A 12,986-nucleotide genomic window follows, 5' to 3' on the forward strand; every position below is an offset into this window, starting at 1 on the left:
TCCGGCAGGAGTCCTGTCTCTAAGCTATGCTGGAACAGCTCCAGTAGATGGGGTGCTAATCTGTTGGCATAATGCTTATACAATTCTGCCGTGAACCCATCGGGTCCCAGAGCGTTCCCGTTCGGCAGGGGCTTAATAGCATTCAGTACCTCTTCCAGTGACGGGGGCGGCCTAGGTGTTCTCTCTGGTCGTCAGTGCACCAATGTAGATCCACTTGATCCAGATATTCCTCGATGTCGGCCTGAGAAGCCCGTATTTGTGAGGAGTAGAGGTAACTGTAGAATTGGAAGAACTGTCGGTCCATCTCTAAATCCCCATATTTATCGTTCCAGTGTTCGTCCACTATGGCATGAATCCTACCTTTCACATCCTTTAACCTGGTTGCCCTAGCCAACGTCCGGCCAGGTCTATTCCCCTCCCCATATTGACAAATATTATTCGCTTTGCCTATGTACTTGACCTCCCCGAGTGCCAGTGCTTGGAATTCTTGCAGTTGTTTCAGGATCTCAGACTGTTTTTGATTTGTGGGGTTCAGATTAGTCATCTGGAGCGTCCATATGCTGCTCTCTGTACTCGCCAGTTCCTTCCTAATCTGTTTAAGAATCCCTGCTTCTTTGGAGATGCATTTGCCCCGTATCACACACTTAAGGCTTTCCCATAATATCCCTGCAGACTCCACAGAGCCCACGTTCAGATCGAGGAAAGTGTCAATTGCCTCTGTTAGGCCCTCCCTAAAGAACGTGTCTGACAAGCCATCACTCCTGAACTTCCACGGGAGCGCCCCCCTCGCCCGGCCCTCTAAACTCACCTCCATCTTCACTGGGGCGTGGTCCGAGAGTGTGTCGGCTAGTATCTTCACCTCCTCAACACGGCCCAATAGTGAGTGCGAAATTAAGACAAAATCCAGCCTTGATGCTGAGTTGTGAGAAGCAGAGTGATAAGTATATTGCCGTTCTGTGCGATTCCTCATTCTCTACACATCGGCAATGTCCCATAAAAAGGTCAGATCTCACAGCTGACTAGTCCCTCTGTTGCCTGTATTCTGACCTCCTCCTGTCCTGTCTAATTTAGGCTGCAACACTGCATTGAAGTCACCAACCCATATCACCTCCCCGGTGGTTAGTTCCCCTAGTTGCTGATCTATCCAATCTAGCGTATCTACTGTGTCCTGATTGGGCCCACAGTAGTTAGTGTGTACATTTTCTCTTGGATGGTGTCTTGCACTATGAGTCCTCTACCCTCCCCGTCTCTTACCACTTTAGTTTGAAGGAACCCGACCTTAGTATGTATCAAGGTGCCCACTCCCCTAATTTATGAAGAATAAGAAAAATATCTGTGGCATCCCCAGGTTTTTCCCGAAAGTGGACTCTGTGTCTGATGTTAAATGTGTCTCCTGTAGGAACGCAACTTCAATCCGATGCCTTTGCATATACAACAATATTTACCTGCGTTTTGTAGGGCATTTCAGACCCCGAACATTCCAAGTACAAAAGTTAAGTGTGGCCATCTCTTACCATGATGCCAATGTTTCCTGTATATTGACCCGCCGTCTTAAACTGATTGGGTATTGCAAGCAGTAATACTATTGAATCGGGTGTGCCATATCTACCCCCACCCCCACCGACAACCCCAATTCGTCAATGATGACAACCTCTATCCTCCCTCCCCCCTGCTGAATGCCCCAACTTATCAGCCGATAACCTTTACCAACCCATGAATGAACCTGAAGCTCTCGCATGAGGGGCAGCCATGAGCCCAGCCACCCTTCACACCGCCAAGTTTACGTGATCCACTCACCACACCCCGGCCCACAGACAATCGGCTTCAAATATTGTACATCAATAAGAGGATATGCATCAACGAACAAAGTATCACGCATTGTTCCCCCGTTGCCGGGGCAGTCTCGGCTGCATCTCTAAAAAAGTGGCGGCCTCCTCCGGAGCGTGAAAGAAAACAGCCCGGCCTTCGTGTTCTATTCGGGAGGATAGCTCAGCGGCAACATGCTCGCCTTGGAAGCAAGACGACACGAAGCAACACAGGTTCGATCCCTGGGTCCGCGCTTAGAAACCTCTGGGTATTTAAGCGCGTTATAAATACGCAACTAAGACAAAAAAACGATTACGCAACTAAAAAAAAAAAAACAATTCCTGTAACAGCGCCTCAATGCCCACTGGCTGTGTGAGCGCTTTAAAAATGCAAAAAATAAATAGTTTGGCAGGGAACATCATGGCATAACGGATCCCTCTGTCTCTCAATTGCGTCTTCATTTCCATGAATATTCTCCTGGATGCTTGGACCTTATCTGAGAAATCCGGGAAAAGCTTGATGATGTCGCCCTTGTAAGTCACCGTTCTGTTTTCTCGGGCCTTGCAAAGGGCGGTGTCCCTATACCGATAGTTCAGCATCCGAGTTATGATTGGTTGAGGGGGTGCACCCGGGATCGGTCTCTTCCCACTGGGTACACATTGCGCACTTTCAACAATATATACTGCTGAGAGGTCTTCTGGGCCCAGCGCATCCCGCAGCATGTCCTCTACCAGGTGCTTCATGTTCTTCTGCTCTGTGGTCTCCGACACGCAGGTTATTCCTCCTGGAGCGCGATTCCAAAACATCCAGTTCTCTGTTAATTCTTTCAGTTCCCTTTTCACAAGTGTCATATCTCTGACCAGGGAGGTGGAGTCATCTTCCACAGTCAACACTCTACCTTCCACTTCGTCCAGCCTTTCGCTATGTTTATCTAAACGAACCTGCATGTGATCAACTTTACATGTTAGCAGGTCCATTTTTCCATCAAGAGATTGTATGCTAGACTGTAGCTGATTGAACATCACTTTAATGTCGTGGAAGGCTCCGGATGAGTCCAGTGCTACAGACTGGGGTTGGGCCTCTGGGGATTTCTCCATTGGTTTATTGTGCTTTGCCTGCGATGAAGTATCAAACTGCAGTTTGGACTGCTGTTGCTTGCCCCCCTTGCCAGATTTGGACATTCCTCTTGCTTCTGGAGGCTGCCCTCGCGGGACGCACTGTCTGTCCCGGGGTCGCCCTATGCAGGGGTATCCCATAGATTAGTAGTTCCCTGGTAACCTCCTTGCATCTCCCTTCAGCATCCCCCCCAGACTCATCCGTGGTTACACCCAGTCAGCGACCAAGAGTGCCAGGCAGCAGTCCGACAGCCACCTCTCTTTGTTCCCTACTGGCCGCACCCCGGCAGTCTAGTTCCTGCCCTTGTGCCATGCATACAGTCAAACCTGGGCGTGACCACCACCAGAGCCACCGTGTGGAGCCCCAAGAACCACGCCCGGAAGGCCTCCTTTTCTCTGTGGTCTGTCGTTAGTGTCACCGCAGGGACCGGAGCTCAAGGGTCCCCTCTCCGATTTTGTAATGTGGTATGCTTGCCTCAGATGTTTGTCATCAGTGGGTCCGATGTTTCCACACCTATCTAGCGTATTCCCTGCCATTCCCACGTCAATAGCACCATTACCCCAATGTTGTTCGGGGCCCGGGATTCCGGAGGTGCGGTGTAGTCCTCACTGTTAGCTCCGTGGGTATGTCATATCCTGGCGTATGGCGGAGTACATTTATCTATGTGCTTTGGTTGTTCTCCTCAGCAGGTCGATGGTGCAACATTTTCACCCCTGGTTAGAGGGTCTTATTCTTATGCAGATCCGGGGTTTAAGGCAGGAAAAGTTGAGGCTCTCCCAGGATGATGTGGCCTTAGGGAGTGGTAATGTGTCGTTTCCTTATTTACTTAGATGTCACTGCCTGATTTCCCTGGGGGACCAGTCCACCGTAGCCCCAGCAAACTTCCACCTCCTACTGTGTTCTGCGTACGTGTTACTGTGGGAGACCTCTCACTGGTGTTATCCCTGCATTTCCTCCCTTTTGGACCGGATCGTACCTCTCCGTGGAAAGGCAGGGGGAGGCGTACCTCTCAAAGGCAAGGGGTCTGGGTGATTAGCTCCGAGCAGAGCATCATGCTCCACACCGTCCGCTGAGTACTCTAATGTTGCGAGCTGGGTCGTGTGAAGACCCGACTCCCCCGGTGTCTCAGCTGATAGGGCCCTGCACCCGCTACGAGGGGGAACAGTACTATGATTGCAGGTTAGTTTTGTTTCACCTGTAGGCTGACCACATCACTCTGCAGTGGTTGTGGTACCGCTGGTTTCCCACCACACTTCCGCCATTGTCCCGTGTCAGGGCATACCCCACCTCCTTCCAAAGGGCTCCTCTTTCGGGGTTCCGTAGACTTGAGCTTACCAAGACTGCGTACAGCCGGGTGCTGTGCACCTGCTTCCAGGAGGCAGCTCGCCTACCTTGGCCACACGGACGTAGTATCAGGGTCTGCCCTTCCGCGGGTTATGTCCGACTAGCACCTCTTCTGCTCCTGCTGCCCAGATGGTGTCACTCCTCCCGTCAGCCCTGATCAGTTACCTCGGGTGTTTGAGGTGGCATCCTGCCAAGGCCGCCTAGCCCGTGCTGACCGCACCAGGCAGCCCCGGTCCTGCAATGTCGTACCTCAGTCGTTCACTGCCTCCTGCGGTTCTGTTTATTTCCGTGCGCACCGGTGGGCCATGGTCTTATCAAATCCACATCACACTTCCACACATCAGGCCGTCGGGTATGAGCGGGGCCTCCCGACGCCGGGGCGCCTCCCGCTGCAGTCTTGCCAGTTCGGCCACCCTGCAGAGGTGCCCTGTGTGCAGCTCAGAATTGTTGTCGCATAGGATAGTTCTATTTTTCGGTCTGTAGCAGCATTTTCCGGCTCTGATTTCTCTCCACCTTTCACACACCTGAGAGCCTTATTCTCACGCAGCTTTACACTGTTCGAGGAGTCTGGATGTGGTGGGAGAATCTCCGGATATCTGCTGGATCAAGAGAGCTCACAGGCTTGCAGCCATCTTGGCTGGGTTCTCTAGCACCCTCTGAAAAGGACCGATTAGTTTATTTTGAGCCCGCTGAAGATTTGATACACCTGTAGTATTCCTGTCACGACTGGGCACGAGGCCCTGGGGTTGCTCATGTATACTAAGAGATTGTCTGCGTAAAGCGAGACCCAATCTCCCCCCCCCCCCCCCCCCCCCACAACCAAGGGCCATTTGAATCCCTCCCAATTCGGACTTTCCCTGAGTTATATTGCTAGGGGTTTTAGTGCCAGAATAAAGAGCAGCGGTTAAAAGGGGCATCCCTGCCGCATGCCTCTCCTTAGATTAACTCTTCACTTTTAACCAGCTGAGAAGCCAGCAGCCAAGGTGTAGGTCAGTTGTGCTTTGCTCTACTAATAGCACTTAGGAAACTCCTACTCCCAAGAAGATGCCCCATAGTGCCATGGGGTGCTAACACTGAAACAGCTATCTGAGGGAACTGTTTGACTTTGCACGTGACCCTAATAGTTGGGGTTACCTGCACGCTAAAAGGATTCTTTCTAAGCAAGACCACAATTCACAGTACTACACTAAGATGCCTGCCCAAATTTTGGCTACCCACACCCTGTACAGCGCTCGCTGCTCTCGAGATTGGTGCACGCTTTAAACAATAAAATAGAATACAAATAAAATACGTTTATTTACCTGAAGCCCACAATTCATTGTACTTAGTTTAACAGGTGATAAATGTATGTATGGACATTAATGTTAAAACCCTTGAACATTCTCTGGGGGTTGGAGTGTTCTTTGAGCCATCCACAAAAACTCTGCTAATCCATTGATTAATTCTTGCAAATAGCTGTGCATCAGTGCCTCTCAACCACTAAACGCAGGGATAAGGGAAACAGTCTGAAAAAAAATTATACCTCTCTCTATAGTTGTATCAGTAATAGCAGTTACGAAAAGGCGCAAAAATAAACACTTGGGCTCTTTGAAAATTACGTTGCAACAGCCAATTACTAAAATGCGGATTAAAGGAGGGCCACTGGACTAAGTCACGGAGGGAAGTTACGACCCATCTACAATCAGGGTGTAATTGAAGTCTTAACCAAAGCCTAATAAGAGAGCTCTTAATAAACGATAAGTGCACCCCTGGCACGAGTGAGTGAAGAGAATAATCGTGGCATGCAAATGGGTAAGTGTCCACAAAATAGTGTTAATTTTAGTTACGTTCTGCAAGAGGTAACAGATCGTAGCAATGGCTATCAAGCTCAAATCAATGAAAGACTCCATACAGTAAAAATTAGTGGTAAAGCTTGGGAATCCAGTGCACAGTGTTAAAAGCATCTATCTGCCCAAAAAAGGTACTCAAAATTAGACTGCTAGAGATACTGTTGCTGACTAGATACCAGCAGGTGCTAAACACACTCAACATGCACAGACGTAGTTCTTTCGCTAGGAAAGGTATTTATTTCCCCATATCTCACCTGCCAAAGTGTTTAGGCCTTCTGTGAACAAGGCCTTGAAGTCGTCGGATTGCAGCTGCATGGTGTAGAGACTCCGTTTCAACAAACTCACATTGGGGACGTGGAGGCTAAATGGCAAGTTAAGGAAGCGCCGGATCATCTTCATGGAGAGAATAGGCATAAGTAAGTGAACGCAAACTCAAAGCCTAACAAGTCACAACGCATCCACCAAAGTCACATATGCCACAACAAAACGTTCTGCAAACCTTCAGCGAGAGCTTTGCATAACTATTTTGAACAAAACATGTTCAATGGGCATTCAGATTTTAAAAGCTAACGTTTATTAGTAGAATACTACTAATTGACCCATCGATCAATATTAAAAAAAAAGCAAAAGTCTAAAATCTAGGTAAATGTTACATTTAAGCTGCATACCTCTTCAATTCCTTTTCAAGAATGTATTGCTATTTAAGTTACGCAGGACATCTACATTTTCATGTTAAGAATTGCATTATAAAAGGGAAGTATGGAGGATGTTCTACATTATTACATCAAAAACACCATCAAAAATGTTTATCAAAGTGATCAAAAGGCATTCTGACAAAGTACAAAGCAGCTACACTTATATCCTTAGAAATAAGCAAGAGCGCAAGCCATGACAAGTATATGCCGGTTGCATTCTATCATGACGTTTTAATTACAATGTGGCTAACGTATGAAATGGTTTTAAGCAATACAGCCATGTTCAGAGGGCCATACGAGGAGACGCTACCAACCAGCAGGGGAAGTTATAGCTATTAGCAGCCTGGGTCAAATGCCATGGGTTACAAGGATTAGCAATTGGATTGTGTGCTAGGACCACAATGGAAATAGCAATGAGGGCGTTTCTCACCCCCCTTTTTGAATGTCCATGGCTGGCTTGGTGCGCAATAAGGAGGCTGAAGAATAGCGGTGATAGGGAAGACCAAGTATGAGGTTGGCAGTGGAGAGGAGGCACATTGGGACTAGGTGGCATGGGGGTGTAACAGGAGGCAGAGGACAGACCAGCAAGGGGAGCTGGGTTGGAGCAGCTCTCTGCTGGCTCAAAATGTGGACTTTGACCATTAGCTAATATCCTGCATTCTGTGCATGCTGATGGGCTGCACACACCCATGCTGTGTGTTGAATATGAAATAATGATGAATTAATACAAATTCACAATATGACAAAACTACCATACGATATATAGATGGCACACTTTACTGAAGGATTCATTGCATCAAAGACATCCACTGACTCAAGCACGTATCCAAATCTGAATGCCAACCGCCTTCCTGAAGTTCAACCCAGCAAACACCCAATTCCTTTTCCTAGGAAACCCCAACAAGAATGCCCAGAACTGTCTGACTGACAAAGCATGACAGATCACAGCCCAACTCTCACCCAGTTCAAAATCGATGGTCTTCATGGCATGGTACCAGCTCATCCTCCTCTGCAAAGTCCAGACGTTGAGATTTAGAACAGAAGTCTAGCCTAACCACTGTGCCTCTCAGATCTGAAAGGAGCCAACAACCTTACTCGCAGTAGGGCCAGTTACCATATTGGCCACTCTAAAAGTCGCCCAGCACACATGACAGGACTAAAAAAATTCTGCCACCTAGCTGCCATCCTAAAATAGGTGCACTGGCTACCCCCTTAAATCATGCATCATGTTCAAGGCAACCTGCATCATCTACAAAGGCACGATAACCAGAATACCACTAACTGGCGAGGAAACAATTTTCAGAGCCTAACACACCACCAGAAGGCAAAACATCACCATACCAGAAATAAAAGAACTACAAGAAAAACTAGGAAATGGGCCTTTTCCTGCTATGCCCATGTCTCTGAAGCAATTTACCAGCACATGTAAGACTGGCCACCTGCATTCTACACTTCATGAATGATGTGAAGTTGCTACCCTTCATAGAGCAACCAGGAAGTGGCAGGGGGACAAAGGAGGTAAGGAGAGGAAAAGCGGGGAAAGGTTGCTTATGGATGCAGGGGTTGGAGGATATGCGAGTTGTGAGACTGAACAGAGATGGGGGTGGCACGAGACCAGGAGCTGCGGTGGTGTCCCTCACATAACACGCGGGAGATGGGCGGTGGGGGTAACGGAAAGAACGGGGTTGTGGTGATGTCTTCACATAAGAGGATAGTAGAGGAGGTGCAATAAATAGGACTTGTCCCAGCAGGAAAGTCAGGCTGGGAAAGATGGGCTTCGGCACACTCTACCTGTGACAAGACTCCAAGGATCCATCAACTCAACCCTACTTCTCCCATGCTTTTCCTGCCCATTCCAGCCATCTTTGCATCCTACCTGTAACCATCTGGCTACGCTGCTTATATTGAGTGCTACATTGCTTCCCAGCTAGGTTCTCGATTTATAAATCCCATATAGTTTCTTTTTTTGGGAAGCTTTCTTTTTGAAACCAGCAGCATTCATTTTGAATATTTGTGTTGCAGCAGGCCACATTAAAATCTGTGTACTAACCAGGAATTGTGAAACTTAAGGAAGATTAGAATAATACTTCTCGTTCCCAGCTCTCACCAGTGCATGTGCGAAGAGATTACAGTCACCTTGTCACAGTTACTCTTCCCCTCCATAAATTAATGGTCATGGGAGAAAGATGTTGAGCAAATGGCGTTAGAAGCCATGACCAGTGTCTCTTTCTGTCTACCCATATAAAGGTACTAGAAGAGATATTGTAAAGAATTCACCTTGTATTGCTAATTTTGAACCCTATATTACTAGCATTTCATGAGCACACATTGCTAGTTGTACATTTGTTAGTGTACAATCCATTATATGTTTCCTGATTTGTAGCTACCGAATGGTCCATCTAATTAATAGATTCCTCACAATTTAATTAACTCCCCCCACTCTTCCACAGAAGAGTACTCTACCCTCCCTTATTTTCCTGTACCCCAGATCCTACCCACAGCATTCCCAGCCATATTAACTAAGCTGATTTCCTAACTCATGTTCTGTTGTAGTATATCCTTTTCCACTGGTATGACAAGAAATGTACTCATTTTTGTACTTTGAGTGTATACTATAAATGAACCCATACCACTTTCTTGAGCGATTTTGTGTACTCCCATCCTCCATCCTCAATGTCCCCCACCATACCCGTGCTCTCCCTCAGCGAGATAGATGATGCTTCTTGGTAGGCAATGTGATCCCCTATTTGACAAAAAGGGTCTATAAATCTCTCGTACCTGTCATGTTCGTTTAAGTATTTACAGTTTTATAATGGTATATTTTGAACTGTAAAAATGTAGGTATTTGAATGATGCAGCCCTGGCTATGGGCGTTATTAGGGAAAGTGTAATGTGAAAATCTAGTAGTAACTGCCATTTACATTGATGGCAAGATATTGACTGCTACAGAAGAGAAAAATATTGCCAGTCAATAAAAACCACCCCAATGTGTTACCACCGGTCATCATTATTACAGCCAGCTAGCCGCATTATAGAAGAAAATACTGAGTAATGTTTTAAATTACTGCTCAAAAGAATCATGAGCTCTACGACAGTCTAAATTATTGCGAACCCCATAACCACTTACACAGTATACTCGGATTTTTGATTGCCTAGTAGTTAACAGTCATCTACTACAATAGTTAACATGGAGACAGTTATTTTCTTCTAAAGTGGATCACTTGAAAAGGTTGTGTAGTGACAGGGGCTTAATAGTCTCTGGCACTAAAGCTGAAGTGATAGTTAAAATTCGAGAAGAGCAAAGGTGTACCTCCCTTCTCTAATGGTACTGGTAGTGGGGCTGGGGATGGACCCAGCAGCAGCAATGGAGTTGCAGCCACTGCAGCTACTAATGGCGAGGAAGAGGAGGGGGGGGGGGAGTGAAGCTTCTGGATTTTTGCTGTCTGTAACCACCTCAGATGCTGAGGTATGGTTTTACCTGAAAAAGGAGAAGCTCAGGTTTAAGGAGAAAGAGCTTGCGTTCAATATGGGCAGGTTAGAATTTGAGAGTTGAGAGGCAGAAGGACAAAAATCACCAGAAGGAACTTGCCAAGATTCAGGCTTCACAAGTTTCTTCCAGAGGATCTGGAGATTGTAGTGGGTCATCTTCACATCCTAGAATCCCAAACAATCTTCTTAGTATGTATGAAGATAAGAATGACATAATTGATTGGCTTGTGACTTTTGAGTATGCATGTGAAGTACAATGAGTTGGTAATGCTGATAGAATTGAATTGTTGCTCAGCAGACTGCCCCAATGGAAATGGCCAAAGCTGGCACAAAGGATTTTGCGAAACTTAAGAAAACTCTCATCTTAAGGTTTGGGAAGACTCCTGCTCAATACTTGAGGAGATTTAGAAAGTACAAAAAGAAAGAATGTATGATCTATGTGACTTTTGTTGCTGATTCTTTAAAGAAACTTGTGTGGCAGCGTAGAAGGTTATCAGGTAACCACCTTTTAAGGCATTATTCAGTTGCTCATGCTTAACCATATTATTGCCTCTTGCTCCCCAGAGTTTAGGCAGCATTTGGCTGACTCAAAAGAGTTAAATCCAAAGAGACTTGCCATTGCTGCTGACTTATGGGCCTCACATAGGGTGACCCATAAGGACAAGCCTGCCTCAGGTCAGCAGGAGGGGGGAAAAGAAGCAGAAGGAGAAAAAGTGTGGGGGTACAGATAAATCTATGTCCAAAAAGGCCCACAAAATGTTTAATAAAGGGATGTCACCAGAGGCAGGTCAGGGTAGTGGGACGAACCCTCTACCGCACTGTTACGCACCAGCTCAGGAATGGGCCGCAAGCATGGTCCTTTTGGTAGCGTTGGCGTCATCTTTCAGGAGTTTTTACCAACTCTCCTAAAATGGCGTCCAAATCACAGCATACCGTTCTAGTTCCTCAGACAGGGACGAAAGGTGGAACTCCTCCCCCTCACCCAGAAGGGCTAATTCATTCCTTGGATGCTACACTGCAATGTGTTGCTACTGCTATCGGTGGAAACGCTTTGTATGTTTGTTTTTGATTGAATCACTAATTACGGCTTACCATCCTTTCCTGTGAAACTAACCCTCTCTTTCCCTTTTATATAACTTCTGATTCCTCTATCGGGCCCATAGTGGACAGCTCTGTATCTCCCATACAAACCGATTCTACCGGGGTCCTCTCAAACACCCAGGTCACTCCTGAAGCAAAGGAAACAACCTTTCCCAACACACTTAGCGCTTTTGACAAAGACACCGTTACCTCAGTTGCCTTCATACACTTAATCAAGTTAGGTAGGTTTAAGAAGGGGGTCCTTTCATACTACTTACTCACTCCGTCTATATCTTATCCTAATCTGTATTCCTCCCTCATAGCGGTTAGTGCTGCAGTATCGTCAGAGGCTCCGCCCTACTTCTCCGTGCACGAAGCCGCATTCCAGGTTTCTAAAAGGTACACTATAGGCAGGAAGTGTTCAAACACATACTTCCCCATACTAACTATTATCTTTTTCAATACAGCTGGTGGCACAAATAGGATCCAATATCCCAGTGTACATGAGGATTCCAGACATCATTTCTCAGAAGCAGCTACGTCCCACAGAACCTTAACAGCACACACATCTTTTACAGAGGATTTTATTCCCCACTAGGGTTTCCCTAACTCCTTCTCATTGTGCCGGATACATCGGCGCACTGAGAGGATACTAGGAGAGCTTTCATTTCACCCATTTCACATCTGAGACCAGGTTAGTGAACCTTTGTAATTTCAATTGCATTATTATTGTGGCTGTGATATTGTGCTTAAACGTTAGCCTCTTGAAGGTCCTAGTATAACCAAATAGGAAAAGTAGAACATAACAGAAAGCAACGCCCAAAAACGTTTACTGGTGTTTTTGAGCAGTAGCACAGTCACGTTAATTTGCTGTTGGAATAGTAAGCAGCTCTTATGGAGCAACAAGTGCAACAGCTCGTGGTAGCAGTACAGTCGCTGTCAGCAGAGGTACAACAACTCAAACAAGAGAACTTAGCTCTGAGACAGCAAGTAGGTTGAGTTGCTCAGAGCTCCCAGGTCCCTCCAGGTCCTCTGCCCTCTGGTCGCTTTGATGGGAATCCTCATTTAGTTAAAGAATTCCTTGAGTCTTGCACAGTTCAGTTTGCCTTTAAGGCAGCATACTTTCCAACAGACCGAGATAAAGTAGGTCACATGATTGCACAGATGACAGGAGCAGCCTTAGCATGGGCGACTCCACTCGTCACTAATAACAACCCTATTCTAGATTCATATCCAGCATTTTGTAACAGTATTAAAAGCATGTTCGGCAGGCAAGAAGTCACAATAGCCTCGCATGAAGAACGACTATTGGACCTTAAGCAAGGTAGTCAAGATATTCTGACTTATATCACCCGCTTTATGCAAATGGCAGCGGACACAGCCTGGGCGGATGACTTTCTGATGACTATCTTCAGACGAGGACTTTCGGAAGAACTGAAAGATAAAGTGTCTAGGGTCCCTCGTCCCCATAATTGGTCTGAATTCATTGCATTAGTGATGCAATTGGACTACAGACTCCAAGACAGAAACCGAAAGAGAAGAAAGAACCGGTATACTAAACCAAATCCTGAATCTATTCCTTTTCCCTCCAAATCTCTCACTACTGAAGAACCAATGAAATTAGGGA

The 12,986-nt window shown here is 46.5% G+C and overlaps 1 protein-coding gene across 2 annotated transcripts in view; it reads right to left on the reverse strand.

The window, feature by feature from the left end:
* The window catches only part of TRNT1 (tRNA nucleotidyl transferase 1), a 212,791-nt gene that overhangs the window by 181,362 nt on the left and 18,443 nt on the right, over positions 1 to 12,986 (reverse strand). For both annotated transcript variants that reach the window (XM_069643520.1, XM_069643521.1), the window contains one exon: positions 6,350 to 6,488. In XM_069643520.1, the coding sequence (XP_069499621.1) occupies positions 6,350 to 6,488 (139 nt within the window). The remainder of the gene's footprint in view (positions 1 to 6,349; positions 6,489 to 12,986) is intronic.

This window comes from Ambystoma mexicanum, chromosome 2p (assembly GCF_040938575.1).
Source record: "Ambystoma mexicanum isolate Mex_15411 chromosome 2p, UKY_AmexF1_1, whole genome shotgun sequence".
NCBI lineage: Eukaryota > Metazoa > Chordata > Amphibia > Caudata > Ambystomatidae > Ambystoma > Ambystoma mexicanum.